General features: G+C 41.4%; 1 protein-coding gene across 1 annotated transcript in view; it reads right to left on the minus strand.

Moving 5' to 3' along the window:
• Window positions 1-17,257, minus strand: part of lars1b (leucyl-tRNA synthetase 1b) — a 70,189-nt gene that overhangs the window by 8,630 nt on the left and 44,302 nt on the right. Inside the window, exons 26-30 of the mRNA XM_084320661.1 lie at window positions 17,066-17,206; window positions 10,418-10,528; window positions 9,454-9,567; window positions 5,605-5,709; window positions 4,697-4,792 (exon numbers count right to left, since the gene is read on the minus strand). Coding sequence (XP_084176787.1) covers window positions 4,697-4,792; window positions 5,605-5,709; window positions 9,454-9,567; window positions 10,418-10,528; window positions 17,066-17,206 — 567 coding nt within the window. The remainder of the gene's footprint in view (window positions 1-4,696; window positions 4,793-5,604; window positions 5,710-9,453; window positions 9,568-10,417; window positions 10,529-17,065; window positions 17,207-17,257) is intronic.

Consider the following 17,257-nt stretch of genomic DNA (forward strand, 5'->3'; position numbering starts at 1 on the left):
AATAATAATAATAATAATAATAATAATAATAACTTCGTTTTAGACAATTCTGAGGTAGGCTTACTCTCTTGGTAAACATTAACACCATACCATTATGGTATTTACTGCACAGCCAGGCCAGCATATACATGAAACCCAGCTTGTATTAGGAGGCCGGCTTATAATTGCTTAGCTCAACAGCGCACCCGGTCATTAATAGAGACCCGGTTTTTAATTGAATACCGGTTACTATTAGAGGAATTACGGTATATTCACGACGGTATTAACACGACAATGTATGAATGGGAAAATATAACGTTCCCACATCGGGAACGATAGATACCCGATGTTGAATGGGCCATAGTAATGTCGATATAGTAGGGGTGTAACGGTACGTGTATTCGTCCCACGAATTTACGGTACGGCCGTCAGGGTGCCTTCCCTCACGCGGCACAGAGGAGCCTTCCCTCGCGCGGCACAAACACACCAGTCGCACTTGCGGGTTCCGTGCGAGAACAGCACGCGGGCATACCGAGTCCGACTTCAGAGTGGGCGAAAGTGCACGGAGGAGGAAGGCACATTTACATTGGAACAGCTGCAGGGTCATTACAATTTTACAGTTTTCTTTCGTTTTCTGGTTCGCCCAATAATGTTAACCAAATGAAACCAATGGAAAGAAACACAGCAACATTCTCCCCCGCCGGACTCGAGTAGGGTAAATCTGCAGTGCCGCAGCCCCATACATTGCATACACAGGTACAGCTGATCAAATAAAAAAAAGAAACATTTCCTATAGAAAATTATTCTATTTAATAATAATAATTATAATAATTATCATAAATATAATATATAAATAAAAATAAAAATAATTATATTAATAATAATAATTATAAAAAGAAAATTCTGTTGTACCGAACCGTGACCCCAATACCGAGGTACGTACCGAACCGTGGCTTCTGTGTACCGTTACACCCCTACGATATAGCTATAATATTTAAAAAGTTATAGCCCTGCAGGCGACTGGGTGGCGTAGCGGAGATTGCGCTCGTCACCAATGCAAGAGGCTACGCTCTCGACTCCCGGAGTCAGCATTGCCTGCGGCAGTCGTCATAATCTCAATTGGCAGAGGTAGCGGGTGGAAAGTCGATGGGTGGGGATTGGACGTTGTGGACAGCGACTCCTACAGGTCGGTTTGGTGACACCTGTACAGCAGAGTCAGGAAGTATCGGGGGCAGCGTGAGCCTGCCACGCGTTACTCCTCGCCACTGAGAGACCGCGCTGTCTGGTGAAAAGATGAGACAGGCTGCCTCCTCGTGTACCGGAGGGGACACGTGATGCAAGGCTTCTATCCTCACTACAGCCGACCAGTGGGAGGCATAGTCTAGCAACGTTCAAGACAGGGGAAGGGAGAATTGGAGGGGAGAATTGGCGACACGAAATTGGGATGGAAGAAAAATAGAAAAATAAGGAAAAAAGTGGATACATTTTTTTTTAATTATAGCCCTGCAAAGAAGGTGAGAGACTCCATAGGCTTACAGTACTGGCAGTGAGAGGTATAAGATGCTCATGATGCGTGGCGCTCATTGTGTTAAGGGGTGAAAAAGAGATTGTCACCTATAGGCCTATTGATATAAAAGAGCATTTTCTTTGCTTGCCTGAAATCAGTGGTTTTCTTACTCCCAAAAAAGAATAAGGAATAAAATCAATATACAGTAAGAGTAATTTATTTTGGCACTGTCCCAGTTTGCGCAATGGCCACTAGCATCCCACCAGTTGCGTCTTGGGGAGGTGTGAGACATGCTGTGTTCAGACACAAGCACACAGCTGTTGCATTTGTTTTAACGAAAGTAACCCGCACATACGGTATCTTCTAAATCAGTGGTTCTCAAACTACGCGCTGCGACCCAAAGTGGGGTTGCGGGTAGGTGACGAGGCGCATTGGCAACTAAAAAGAAAATGTACGAGAAAAACCGACAAGCCCAACTCGGATGTAATCGCCATGTCTCGCCCCTTCATCAACGGAGGCCGACACACAGTATTCCAATACACATCTCACTACATCCTGCGCATAGTATAATCGCGGAGCCCACGTCTGGTCTTTTGTGTGTAACCTGGACTCGCAATGGTCAATGGATAGGTTTGTTGTCAGAAGCAATGCTGGTTGGCCGTGATGAAATGGGCTCTGCGCATAACCAGCTGCTATACCACACTAAAGTGAGGTGGCTATCTCGAGGCAGAGTATTAAATCGCCCTTTTGAACTCAGAGAAGAAGCGCGGATTTTCCTTGCAGACAAAAACAACCCATTGGCAGAGACATGTGCTGATAATGAATGGCTGGCACAGCTGGCATATCTAGCCGACATCTTTGACCGGCTCAATGCGTTGAATCTGGGACTACAAGGTCGGGACACAGACCTGTTTGAACTCACAGCTAAAATGGAGAGCTGGATTAAGAAACTCCGTTAGTGGAACTCCAGGATAATCAGCAGAGATGTTGGGATATTTACTCAGCTTGATGGCTTTTTGTATGAACAGAATGTTGGAAAAAATTATTTGAAGCCCATCATCTATAGCCACTAGAAGGGCTCATTGAACAATTTCAGAGAGAGAGAGCGCGGACAATTTGGACAACTGGATAAAAGATCCGTTCATTACGCATGACGCAGCAGGCCTCCCACTGTCTGAGCAGGAGGCGCTCAATGATTCGTGTGACGAGCTACTGGAAGTCAACATCACTGGACAGGCCCTCGCAAAGTTCTGGATATCAGTCCGGAATGAGTACCGAGTGCTGTGTAATGCTGCGCTGAGAAAGCTTGTCCCCTTCGCATCAACATACCTCTCTGTGAAGCCGGATTTTTGGCACTGACATTAAGTTAATAAAAAATAAATACAGATCTCGCCTCAGAGTAGAAGCGGATCTCCCCCTCCGCCAAAGCGCATGTGAACGCATTTTCTTTTCTTTTTTTTATGTTCTGGCAAAAGTTCCTAAATAAAATGGGGTCGTGGTCAATGTTCCCTCTAAGGTGCGCCCATGCGCGCGCGCACACATGGCAAACCGCTCCCGCGCACATCTGAAATCTGTCACGCACAGAAACGTTTGTGTAAAATATGCATGTACCGGTAGTTAAATTGACTGGCGCGTTGCACGGAATACTACGTTACCCAGAGAAGCCCAGCTTTCAGTGCCTTGTGGGCGTTGCTACTGTGCTCTCACACACACACACACACACACACACAACAGATGAGGAAGCGGACAGATTCCACCAGCATTGATTCTGCTCACAATGCCAAAGCGAATGTACATTACAGATGAACTGCAGAGAAAATTCCCAATTTACCGTCCCGGTCGAGACTAATTGGAAGCGGAGTGCAACGCGTGCAAAGCTTGACCATATGTTTCTGTGTCTAATAAGGTGCTGGCGATCTCAAAGCTCACATGGACAAAGAAAAACATTACAAACAAAGCTGTGCGAGGCGAGAGTTTGATGGCAAAGTTGACCGAAGTATATTCAGCTATACAGAGAAAGAAAATAATTTCAAACTATTTTGATGCCTCAAAATGATGTTTTGGTTTGATAAGATGCTTATGATACAATCATTCTAAGGATTATGTGTGTAATAAATTAGTTTTGTACATTAATTGCAAGTTATGCAAATGTAAACAAATCCGAAACTGCATAGTGCACATTTAAATTAGTATCTTTGTGAGGTTACTGTTTTACAATTTACATTACATTGAAAAGATACAAAGATATATTTTTTAAAGCTTGATTTTCTAATACAGAAGAGGTATTATTTAGAACATCACTTCATATTTTTCTTGTTATTTATTTTGTCCAGTAAGACTTGAAAATATATATTATTTTGTCATTGGTTGATTTAGTTATTTGTCAGATAGATTACTTTAGGCATAATACAGCATGTTGAGTAACTTTGGTTATAGAGAGATATTATTTTGTTATGTAAAATAATAAACAATAATTGTATATCCATACAGAGGAGGCATACTTTAAATATATTAAAATGATAAAGCATCTTTGAGTAAACTTTGAGTATCATTAAGTATCTTGAGGCTGAAGGCAGTGTCCTCTTTTTAAAAGAAAATCACAATATGGTCACCCTTGAAGTCACATGATAATTCACTTAATAAAATAATGACAAGTCAGCCTCCTAAAAAGACAAAAGTTAGTGACACGACACCGCCGCCGCCCACCCAGCCAAAGTAAGGACTTTGCTCTGTATCATCAATCAATGGTCAAATAAATATTTGATTAAGGAATATAATATGCCTTTTTGTATTATTTCTGTGTATCAGCTAAATGTATAGATTTTTATGTTAGACATTGAGGGAAATTAAGATTCTCAGATTTTTTACAAACAGCCGCTTATCAACTAACCGGTTAATCGGCAGGTGACGTATGTTGCTCAGTAGTTGCTGATGTCTGCTCAGGAGGTTTGAGTGTTTGCTCAGACCGAAATAAAATTAGAGGGAACATTGGTCGTGGTATAAAAAAGTTTGAGAACCCGCGTTCAAAATATATTCAAATATGTTCTAAAAGTTTTCCCATTATGTTTATCTGGAAAAATTAACCCCCAACACACAAAAGTTACAAAAATAAATCTCAATATAGAACTTTCTACTGTGTGGCTGACACGCACACACACAGACACACACACACCACAGCTGGTTTTGTGAGCAGCTCAGACAAGCGCCCACCTCGGATCTGAAGACACTGAACGGTTTGCCTGGGCAACAGTCCTCCTTCACTTTGTCATCACCTTCAGACTCAAACACTACATCTATCTGGTCCAACTGGGGGAGAGGGAGGGAGAGAGAGAGAGAAATAAAGGGAGAGATAAAGACAGAGAAAGTGAGAGGAACCGGAGGAGAGTGGGAGGAAGAGTAGAGCGGGAGAACGCAGGGGGTTAATACAAAGAGAAAGGCAAGAGTTTTTAACATTATCAGACTGGATTCAACTTCCATCAGTCCTTCCTTACTGACACATTAAAGGTGTTTCACTCTGTTTAGAATTCGCAATAGGGGATGGTATCAGACAAAGTCCTGACCCAATCAGAAAGAAAGAGAGAGAGAGAGAGAGAGAGAGAGAGAGAGAGAGAGAGAGAGAGAGAGAGAGAGAGAGAGAGAGAGAGAGAGAGAGAGAGAGAGAGAGAGAGAGAGAGAGAGAGAGAATCTTTTAAATGGGAAATGTAAAATAATCTCTTAAAAAGGCATCTGGGTCATCTGTTGGGACATTTTGTCTCTTGGACTAGACTCTAATCTGATTGAAAACTATTTCAGGGTTGTGTCAGTGGGGTCGTGGTATAAAAAAGTTTGAGAACCCCTGTTCAAAATATATTCAAATATGTTCTAAAAGTTTTCCCATTATGTTTATCTGGAAAAATTAACCCCCAACACACACATAATGCACAAAAGTTACAAAAATAAATCTCAATATAGAACTTTCTAGGCCATGTGTTAAGCCACTGAAAATGGTCCCTCTACAACGCTAAGAGTCTAGCATCATCTTTGGCCGTTAGTAAGCAGCATTAGTGCTAACTTTTACTACCAGTGTCAGAGATCCTCTCAGAGAAGCCAAACACACTGCTGTATCTCAAGGAACAAACCTCCAGAGAGTTGGTGAGATAGACGAGGTTCTCCACCAGAACCGACCGCTCATCAAACTCCAGCTCCAGGTCCAGAACCCTGGGCCCGTTCTTCTCCAGGTTCTCCTGAAACACAAACATAGGAACCAAGCAATCAGACATATTGACGGGTTATACAACGATGGATGAATGGATGAGTGAATAAGTGAATGAATGATGTGTAGGTTCTCCGGAGAAGCAAACATCAGGAACAAGCAGTTTGGACCATCTGTATTTACTATTAGTGAACTACCGTAATTTTCGGACTATAAGCCGCGCCTTTTTTCCCCATTTTTCCACCCTGCGGCTTATATAACGGTGCGGCTTATATGTGACTCAACGTGACCAAACCCGAAAATTCAAATATTGCTTTTTTGACTGCATTGAAATGTTATTTATCTATTCCCTTATTTGCTAAACTTAATACAACTTGTAAATGAGTTAATTCTTGTTATTTGTCCGACAGTATTGTGTCCCAATGCTAATTACATATGGTAATTAAACATTAAAACACCTGCGGCTTATAGTCCAGTGCGGTTTATATATGTACACATCATTAAATTTTGCTGCTGCGGCTTATATTCAGGTGCGGCTTATAGTGCGAAAATATATAGCAATAGTCAGAGGTAGAACGTAACTAAGTACAATAACTAGTTACTGTAATTACTCATTTTGATTTAAATATACGATTTTTAATGGAACAGCACCATGACAACTGTATTACAAACAATACAAAAATAATTCAATATCTAATTTGCACTGGAAAAAACAAATAGATAGATACTTTATTGCCATTTCAACACATGGTTGATTGGGATTTGTCTCAGTGCAATGCTTATTTCAGCATAAAACAGTGAAAAAAAACACTGTACAGTACAGTATAAAAAACATACAATATAAAAACACACAAGAATACATACAATGCAATCCCTGAAGTAGAAGAAGTATTTCACAAACATTTCTAACAGTGCTACAGTGCATAAAAGAGATCAGTGCTCCATTTAAAGTGCATATTGCCTTAAAGTGCCTGTCGGCTAGTGCTAGCCCTTATAGTACAGTGCCTGTGCATTAGGGCTTGAGTTCAGGTGATGGACAACCTCGGGATATGTGCTATTCTTAAAACTAGATGTCCTACACCTGAGACTTTGCAGTCTTCTACCTGAGGAAAGGGGGTTAAAGAGGTAGTAAGCAGGGTGAGAGGGGTCACTGTGATCACCTTCTCCCCTTTCCAGTCGATGATCTTTGACGCTGTGCGTACAGTTCTTTCTAGCTGTCCCCTATCATGAACGGTGGTGTTTCCGTACCACACCGTCACTGAGAAGGTGAGGACACTCTCCACAGTGGCTCTGTAGAAGCTGAGCATCGCCCCCCCTGGACACACCAGACTTTTTAAGTTGGCGCAGGGAGGGGAGCCTCTGGCGGGTCGTGCTGATTATGTGGCTGATGGCGTTAACTTCCCAATTTATTCCCCATAATTTTCACATATGGTGGTGCCAAGGAATTTAAAACAATCTACTCTCTCCACCTGCTGGCCATTTATACTTTCATAAAAAACAATGATAGATCATGTCTGATCACTTCAAGGCAGCCAGCCTAAATAATGATGTAATTGTAACTGTACTGAAAGTAGTTTATTGTTTATTGTAATGGTACTGGAAGTTGAAATACTGTCTATTGTATCTGTATCTTGTAATCCCATATGGGATGACTTGACGCATAAATCAAATAATTAATCAATTTGATACCTCAATCAATCAATCAATCAAATTTATTTATAAAGCACATTTCACATGACGCGTGTCAACCAAAGTGCTGTACAGAGGGTAAATACATAAATACATAAGATACATATAGACAACAATCACACTCCGTTTTATCGGAGGGCACACAGGCAAACACATAGAAAAACAGGGCATGAGTCAGTGAACGGGAAAGGCTAGTAGGTAGAAGTGGGTTTTGAGCCTCGATTTGAAGGCATCTATCGAGGGGGCGAGCCTAATGGAGGTGGGGATGCTGTTCCACAGTTCAGGGGCTGCGACAGCAAAGGCACGGCCCCCCCTGAGCTTGAGGTTAGACCTTAAACTGTTAAACTGATGTTTGGTGCCTGTCAAGTCTGCTCTGAAATGATGTTGTGCCTGAACAGAGGAGGGTGGACTGCCCCCTGGGCCGGAAGTCAACTATCAGTTCATTCGTTATTGATCAATGAATGTATTGATAAATTAATGGTGTACAGAAGTTGCTGCGCCGTGTGGGTTGTCTCATTCATAACAATGGAAGCGATACAATTCTGTCGGTCGCCTCGCTTAAAAAGTCGTCGCCTGGCAAAAATCGCCCGCTGTGTGCGTTGGACTTTAGATATGTTTAACACTATGGCGTCCGGAGCCCCGCGGCGATTTAGGCCTCAGAGGACAGAGGATTGTAAACAAACCGATGTACTTTCTAAGAGCTTTATATATCATTTATAGTATTGCTATCTGTCCATTCTCATTGACACTTGAGTGCATAAACCGTGCCTTCATAATGGCTTAAAGAAAATAAAAATCCATCGGTTGGTTGTCATTTTATAGCGTCGTGAATATAAGGTATATTGCGCTTTTCGTCTAGGCTTTTCTGCAGGAGGCTGCAATATATATTTCTGCTGTATATATACGAATGAAATAAAACAAACTGCGTAGCATCCGGACTATTACAGAGCATCTATGGATGAAATGGGGGCGGCGGGGAACGCCGATCAGTATTATTGATTAGCAATAGAGTGTGCGTTCCGGTAGCAAATGTCAGTAGTCTATCACGTTAGGTTATAAAACAATGTCCAATCCAGCTGTAATTTGGGGTAATATTATCCTACCGTCAGGCCATGTGATCGCCGGCAGCATTTCCTCACCAGTCATCGGATTCTGGTAGATCGATATGCACATTGGCTAATCATAAATCCCATTATTCCACGCTGAAAAAAACGTTTGGCAAGCTGATCCAAGATGGAGGGGCTTCGTTTGGAATCAAGGATCTATGATCCGCCCACAGGACTGTAAAAGCATTTTTTCTTTTTTTAAATCCCATCAATGATACTGCAGTGGAGCGATGGCGCCCCTAAGCGGATCTGGCCGGTACTGCATGTTTCGAAAATCTAATATGTGGAAAGATCCTGCTAGTGGATCGGGTACCTAATAAGCATTATAAATATGGAATAAAACAATAACAACTTGCCACGAGTATATACGTGGCTCTGGTCCACAACGCATGGAATCGAAACACGTATATATTCGTGTCTGGTCCTTATAGTGTTAATAGCAGGTCGTTCTCCTTGCACCATACAACAAAGCTATCAACTTCAGCTCTATAGACAGATTCATCCCCGTTCTTAATCCTACTACTGTTTTGTCATCCGCGTATTTAAAGAATCTAACAGAATCAGAGTGGGAGGCACAGTCATTAGTGTATATACAGTAGAGCAGAGGAGAGAGAACACAGCCCTGGGGGGCCCCGGTGTTCAAGGTCCAGGTTCTAGAGAACATAATTACCTATTTTAACCACTAGTTCTCTATCCGAGAGAAATCTAGAATAAAATAGAACAGAGACTCATCGATTCCTAGCAATTTAAGTTTTTAAAATCATTTAAAAAAGGCACAATCGTGTTAAACGCTGAACTGAAATCAATAAACAAAATTCGTACATAAGTGGCGGAGGCCTCCAGGTGCTGCAGGATGGTGTGTAAAGACATAGATATAGCATCCTCTACAGACCCGTTACCATCAAATATAAAAAATAATAATAATAATAATAATAATAATAATAATAAAAGCAAAAATTTGATTTTTAGACCAACCTCACCTTGATCATGGCTACAAAGGGCATCACTCTCTTCTTCATGTATTTCTTCAGCTCTGGCAGGGCGCCCAACTCACCAGCTATCACATTGTTGTCTGGCAACACCCCGTTGTTGCTCTGGAGAAGACACCATCAAGACATAATGAACACACACAGTCAGACAGGTTCTCCTTCCCTTCTGTACAATTAAATACCCATATGATCTATTTCTATGGGTTATTCTATATACAAGGTTGGATGGGAAAAACATTTTTTATTTTGTTTACACTGAGTTACCACACATATCGATACAATACCATGACTGTTCCATAACAAAGAGATCTACATCATATTGTTGAATAGTGGATTTGAATGTCCCAGGCTTCACCATGACAAGCAACAACATGATCTTAAGTCATCAGGAAATATGTTATTTGTGGTATTATTCCTTCAAAGATAACTAGCCCCACCAGCAGCCAAGCTTGACATCATTTGACTGGCTGAAATCAAGATTATAATATGTCCATGATATTTGCAAAACAGAACTTTTCCAGGACTGGAAAACACCATTTTCAAAAAAAGAAATATTTTCTCCATGACTGTAGGAAATCCTGTACTCAATGTTTCCTTTGTGCTACATAGTCCCATCTAGGACTGTCCTTGACTAAAGGATTTCTTTATTTTGCTGTGACAATGCTGGATAAGAACACCTTTATTTGAACAAACAGGGTTTGGCTACGATGGCTTTATACCAGGCTCCCTGTCACAGCTGAAAGACATTGGCTTAAATAAAGAACTTCTTATCTAACATTGTCCCCCCCAAGCGTAAAACGAAGTGCCTTCCAGTAGTCAGTGACTATCAGACGTGTGTGTGTGAGAGTGAGTGTGTGTGTGTGTGTGTGTGTGTGTGTGTGTGTGTGTGTGTGTGTGTGTGTGTGTGTGTGTGTGTGTGTGTGTGTGTGTGTGTGTGTGTGTGTGTGTTCCTCACCTTGTAGTGCTTGCCAAGTAGGGACAAGGCACTGTGCTGCCATGGCGGGTAGTTCTTGGCCACATAGACAGTACAGTGTGACGGCTTGGCTGGGGCCTTGTTATCTGCTTTCTGTTTGGAGGAGAAAATAAGACACAGAGAAAGGGCAGGGGGTTTAAAGCGACAATGTGTAATGATTGGGTTTCTTGGCAGTCGAGGTGGCTGTGTATTTGTGTTCCATTGTTACAGGAAAGACCCCGCATTCTGTGCACCAAGAAACAAATCGCATTTCATTCGTTCTATAGGCACACGTCTGGTACCGCGAGAAGGCTGACCAAGCCGGTCACACCAGACCCTGTGAGGCTAGAGCAAGGGAAGTAAGTGGTGTGCTGAAGCGCTTACAGAACAAATGACACGCTTCAGAACTGAATTATTATTATTATTATTATTATTATTATTATTATTATTATTATTATTATTATTATTATTATTATTATTATTATGATCAATAATAATAAACATTGTCACTATAAGTTATTTAACACTATGATCGCCGATGACGAGTTAAGACGTCATTCCTAGCCATGCTCATTCTGCCGAAGACGCCGTAACTCGTCTTTGATGTCAATATTTCAAAAATCTGTCATCGAAATCATATTTCCTTTCCGGAGCCCTGAGATGTACTGGTGAGCTCCACTCAACTGTCTAACGGTTCGAGAGCGCTATCTGTTGGCCGGTGGCAGGCGCGCCAAACAGGAAGTGCTCATCCATATGTGCTCCGGGCACTCGCGATCGGTAGCCGGACTCCATCTCAACACACTGGATGATCAATCGCTCGCCCTAACTCAATAAACAACGTTATTTGGACGTATATAGTATTATACAACCTGGAAATGGTTCATCAGGATCAACATCCCATAATCAAAAACGGTCTACTCCACGCTGATCGTCCAACGGCGCGAGGAACATACGGTAAGATTCAGCGTTATTTTCTAACGTATTCCATATAAACTGCTATGATGAACATATGACCCACTCTGGATGAATCATCTAACGCTGCCCACGGAATTATAAATGATCCCCCGCCCATCCGGTCATCATCAGATCATACGTAGATCATTCTAGAAGTACGTCCAGTTGAAATTTTTCATCTCGCACAGATTCCTACCAAACTGTATCTGATCATCAATATAATGCATTTAGGGCTATAAATCACGTTCTGATGAAAGCTGCAGAAAACGATAAAAACATACTTATACTTTAGACCATATTTTAGTATGAATATGTGAATGAAAAAGTTTAACGTTGCTACACCCTGAACAATACATATAGGACATTGAATGGGCCATAATAATGGCAATGTAGCAATAGAATTTAAAAAGTTATAGGCCTGCAAAGAAGGGGAACTTCTCCATAGACAAATAGAGCTGGTGAGGGATGGTAAATTATGAATTTAACCCATGGCGATTAAAGTGTTAACTTATTTTGTTTATTAATTTGGGTATATTACTTTATTTAATCCAAAATACTTCACAGCCCATATTCATAGTAGAGTAGAAATGCTAGAATTCCTAGTACTTCTATTCTACAGCTTTGTGGGTACAGGCACTGATCCTTTCCAAGACAAGCAGGCAAACATCCAAGAGAGAGCTTTGGTTCAAACAGCACGTCGTCTATTGAATTATACTTGCAGTGTGACATCAACCCACTCTCTGTGGGTCTCGCTCTCATGTCAAAAGTCGTGACCCCTGATCCACTCAGACAGCCATTATCACCCAACAGTTTCTCACCGAATGAGAGAACAGTCCCTCGGCCCTGTTGTTACACAGCCTGGATATAGGCTTGCTAGTGACCGACGTATACATGCCACACACAAATATTGCAAGGGGTAGTATTATAAATCTGATGCACTTTTTCTGCAAAAAGGATTCTCTATTGTCATTCAAAAGAGATTAGGACCGCAGTCATAATTCACAAATGATCGCCCCTTTTGCTGCAATTGAATCAAGGTACATGTGAACCGGCAGGTCCACAGTGTTGTCTTTTGAGTTCCAATTTGTTGTTTTTCTTACAGGAAGTAAGCCCGGAGTAATGTTGTAAAAAATATTGATTTTTCTATACATATCGATTCTGAATATTTAAAACAGTTTCAATACTAATTTCCCGCAATATCGACATTTAACTATTCATAAAAAAAATAATAATAAGGAAGTTGCATTGTTTATTTCAATACCTGTAATAGTACAGTAGTCCACACACACACATGTGCATTCAGTTAAGTTGGAATATGACTGTAATACAAACAGTTGTTTGTCAGGTACATGCAACACAGATTACAGTGTTTACTTAATTTCTAAGATTATATCATTTAGTTCTTTTTAAATGTGTGATCTAAAGATAAACAAAGGGTTTTAAAAGTGTTATATTTATCTTCTCTTATAGTACCAGAGAGAAGCTGAGGAGAATCAACCAGCAACAAAAGCAAAATTTATAAAGAAATATATATATATTTATCTTTTTTTTTCTTCTTTTTTTACATTTTAAGATTGAACCTTTTTCCCCGTGGTATCGAAAATGGTATTGAATATCGATACTTTTCAAGGTATCGTATCGAAGTTCAAAATTCCAGTATCGTGACAAGACAACACTAGCCCAGAGAAGCCAAATCTCTTGTTTATTTAAAAAAATAATAATGATCATTTAAGCCACCTCAAAGTCAAGTGTTTTTTGATCAACCAGAACCACAAAAATACTGGAGACTCACGTCCGTCAGTGTGAATACTTGGGTAGGGCACATGACCGGAAGGTTGCTAGTTCGAGTCCCAAAGTAGTCCACTCTTGCTGACTAGAAAAGCTCTACGTAAATGAGGACATTCATGAACTCCTTCATTCACCAGAGACACGTGTCAGAGACCAGCATCTGACGCTGCTGCGTTACATCAAGCAATATCAGCCTCTATATATGTATTGACCTGTCGTGCTCTGAAAGCACCCAGGAGGACACCTGCTTTTCTCTGCGACATAAAAGGAGCTCCGTTTTTGACTCCCCTTTTCTCTGATGCTTTAGGTTGGAAGGATTTGAATTAGGGCTGTCAGTTTATCGCGTTAATTAGATTAATTAATTACACAGCAAATTAACGCGTTATGAAAATTAACTAAAAATGTATAACAAAAGAAAAAAGAAAAAATTTGATTTTTATTGAAATATTTTTCAATCTCATTCATTCCATAAGAACGTAGAATACACATTTACAGACTTTTTTTAATATGTTCATTTGCATGTTCTTGGTATCTGATTCTAGGGACATCTATGGATCTCAGGGAATGTATTACCAGTGTCAGAAATACTGTGTCTGTTACTAGGCTTGAGTCAACTGTAATGAACCAAATGAGAATATCAATTAATTTTTTTTTCTTTAACTGTGAATAACACCATGCTAAAATTGACCAGACCTGAAAATTAATAAATGGAAGATAATTAAACAGAAGGTTTTGTAGATACAGTACTGAATTCTGCCATCCGGACACATGCCATTTGAAATATGATTCTAGAATATAGAATATCAGGCCTAAAATGGTTATGCGATTGAAATGTGATTAATTAGATTAATCAATTACAAATCCTGTAATTAATTAGATTACTTTTTTTAATCGCCTGACAGCACTAATTTCTTTTGCTTCCTAGCTAAGGGGAAAGATCTGACCGTACAGTCGTCTATGGAAGGTTGATCACAGAGAGACCCTTCCCTACCAACAACACAGCAGTCATCCCAGCTGTTACATAAGACTAACCCTTGTGTTTCCATCACACACGACAGCTGCTTAAAGGTGTGGTGGTTGTTGTTGGTGGTGTTCGCGTGTGTGTGTGTGTGTGTGTGTGTGTGTGTGTGTGTGTGTGTGTGTGTGTGTGTGTGTGTGTGTGTGTGTGTGTGTATGCCTGCCTGTGTGTGTGTCCCTTTACCATGAGGTTGGGCATCCATGAACTCATGTTACATGACAGCTGTCACATCTGCTCCAATCACACTGTGTGGGATAACTTCAGTGTGTGTGTGTGTGTGTGTGTGTGTGTGTGTGTGTGTGTGTGTGTGTGTGTGTGTGTGTGTGTGTGTGTGTGTGTGTGTGTGTGTGTGTGTGTGACGTGTGTGTGGTGATGACAATGATGGGTGTTTGGGTATGGTAACAGAGCACCACCATAAATAACACATGATCTCTCTCCCCTTCCTTTCTGTGTGTATGCTGCTGTATCTGTGTGGTAGCTAGCAGGCTGCCGCTATTTCAACTCATTCTCCAGAGAGCAGCATTGGCTGCCAAATGCTGCAACAGTTGTACTAAAGCATTAATATTTATTTGCCAAATAAATATTTTACATATAACAGGAATGTGTCCTCTGGAGTCTGCATATAACCAATCCTAGCTATTCAGGACAAGTGGGCGTCCACAGTCTGGTGGGGACCAACTCCGGCTCTAATTCCAGTGGCTTGGTCACAGGCAATGGCAAGACACAGAGCTACTGTATGTATTAGGGCTAAAACAGAACTCTAAGACAGGTCCCATTCATCTCAAGTGTTTGGGAAAAGGCTGAAAGTCCCTATGGTAGCCAATGCCCTGGATGGAGTTTCAGGGTGAGTACATCATTACAGAATATTCATTGTAAAGTGAACTGTTCCTTTAGAAGAAAAAGACAAAGACCGTTCCCCTTGGGGAAATGTGTCCTCTTCATTTGAAACCATCCTAACTATTTAGGAGCAGCTCAGGGACCAACTCCAGTTGTAATACCTGACAGTACCTTGATCAAGGGCAAGGGCAGGAGTGTATACATGCATGTCTTTTTATGGTGTGGGGGAAACCGGAGTACCCGGAGGAAACCCACGCAAACACGGGGAGAACACGCAAACTCTACACCCTGCTGGTCAAACCCTGCTGGGGTTCGAACCCAGGACCTTCTTGCTGTGAGGCAACAGTGCTAACACCATGACAAATGTACAGTATGTATAGTCAACTGTCTACACTACAGTCTCACGCTGTCTTGCGTGGTATGTGAGGTCCTGTTGTGCTCGTACCCTGTGTGTCAGCTTCTGTTGTCAATATGTCTCTATGTCACCTTCCATTAATAAACAAACTTGACCTTGAAACTTGAACTGTAGCCATGGGACCAGACAAATACTTATACATTTATTGTATTTAGCAAATTAAGCGATTCTGATTGTGATTATGTTCAGGCCTCCTGCTTAAAGCACTATGGGAGATTGGCACCCTGTGGCCATGAGAGGTAATTGCACATGAAGGATAAAAGGTAACTTTGGGCACTGTTTTCCATTTGTAATGTTAACATGTTATGCTCTAGAAAAGAGACCATAGCATTTTATGGATTTTGCTGCACTGGTCGTGCCTGACCAAAAGAGCTTATATGGGCAATATCATTGTTCCATGCTTTACTGTGGGGAGGGTATTCCTTTGTTCAGTCCAAGTCGGGCCAACTTTTTGATCTAGTGTGCTAAAGAAGCAATATCGTTTTAATGAAAAGTTACATAGTGCAGGTTTAATATTGTAGGTCAGATTCTGAGGTAAAGCTATTTCTGTCTCTGTTCTGATCCTTATCTCATCCTCCACTTTCATTCTGGAAAGTCAAAAAAACTAATTGTCCCACAAAATCTAGGCTAAATCAACCAGAATTGTATCACTGTCTGTGAGATGCGCATCAGCTGCACTTACACAAGACTAGCAGTAGCATGTGTAACTAGAACTACGTAAATGGACTGCCATTTATATAGCGCTTTTATCCACTATTTATTTACAACTTATGCCTCACATTCATTCATACAACAACGGTGGAGGCAACCATGCAAGGTGCCAACCTGCAGGAGCAGTTAGGGATTAAGTGTCTTGCTCAAGGACACACTGCTGGGAGGAATCGAACCGGAAACCTTCAGATTACCAGAGGACCACTCTATCTGCTGAGCCACTGTCGTCAATGAAAAGGGTGAACCTATGGTTTCCAGCGTGAGGTTGACAAAGTGACTCTTCGTTGTATAACCCTTCATTTTAAAGCATGCTCCCTCACGGTGTATTCATCTCCATTAGAGAGCTCATACAATACCGAGCTCATAAATCTAAATGTCACGGTTAGATAATGGCATTCACAGCCCCAACACAACTTAGCCTGTAGGTACACTATGATATTTGCAGGCTTCTTAATGAGCAAGGTTTATTTTCCACCTCGCTGGGTTCCCCAATCAAACAACCACAGACCTGCTAAACAATTACCAGAGGGATGAAGGCACTAGTATGAAACAACACTGACTCGAAAAAAATAAATAAAAAAAACGAACGTGTCAACACCAAGTATTGCATTTAAAAAAAAAAAAGTAATGTCATTGAAGATGACCCGAGCAACAGGATTCTAGAGGTTATGAGAAGAAACATTTCCAGGTCAAATCCCTGAACCCGATGAGAAGATTCTGGCACGAGAAGTGAATATGTCTCACACAGGGATTCGTCAATGAAATTAACATTTGACGAGTGACGATTGACAACTAAGACGTCCTTTTGTTTCTGTCTCGCTACGTTTGAAAAGACCTTGTCCACCTGTCTCGTTAGCTCTCACCTTGCTTTTGTTTCTGTCTCACGACATTTGAAAAGACCTTGTTCACCCGTCCCGTTAGCGCTCACCTTGTTTTTGGGGGGCTGCATGTAGGCTTTGAGGCGCAGTCTGAGGTCGTGGGCGGTCTCCATCAGATACTGAGAGGACCGGATCAGAACCTCGTCCACCGGACCGGCCGCGGGCCACGCCGCCTTCATCAGAGAGCTGGGCTGAGAGGGGAGAGTGGAGAGTGAGAGGAGAGTGAGAGGGGAGAGGGGAGA

This window comes from Notolepis coatsorum, assembly GCF_963971535.1.
Source record: "Notolepis coatsorum genome assembly, chromosome: 8".
Classification (NCBI taxonomy): domain Eukaryota; kingdom Metazoa; phylum Chordata; class Actinopteri; order Aulopiformes; family Paralepididae; genus Notolepis; species Notolepis coatsorum.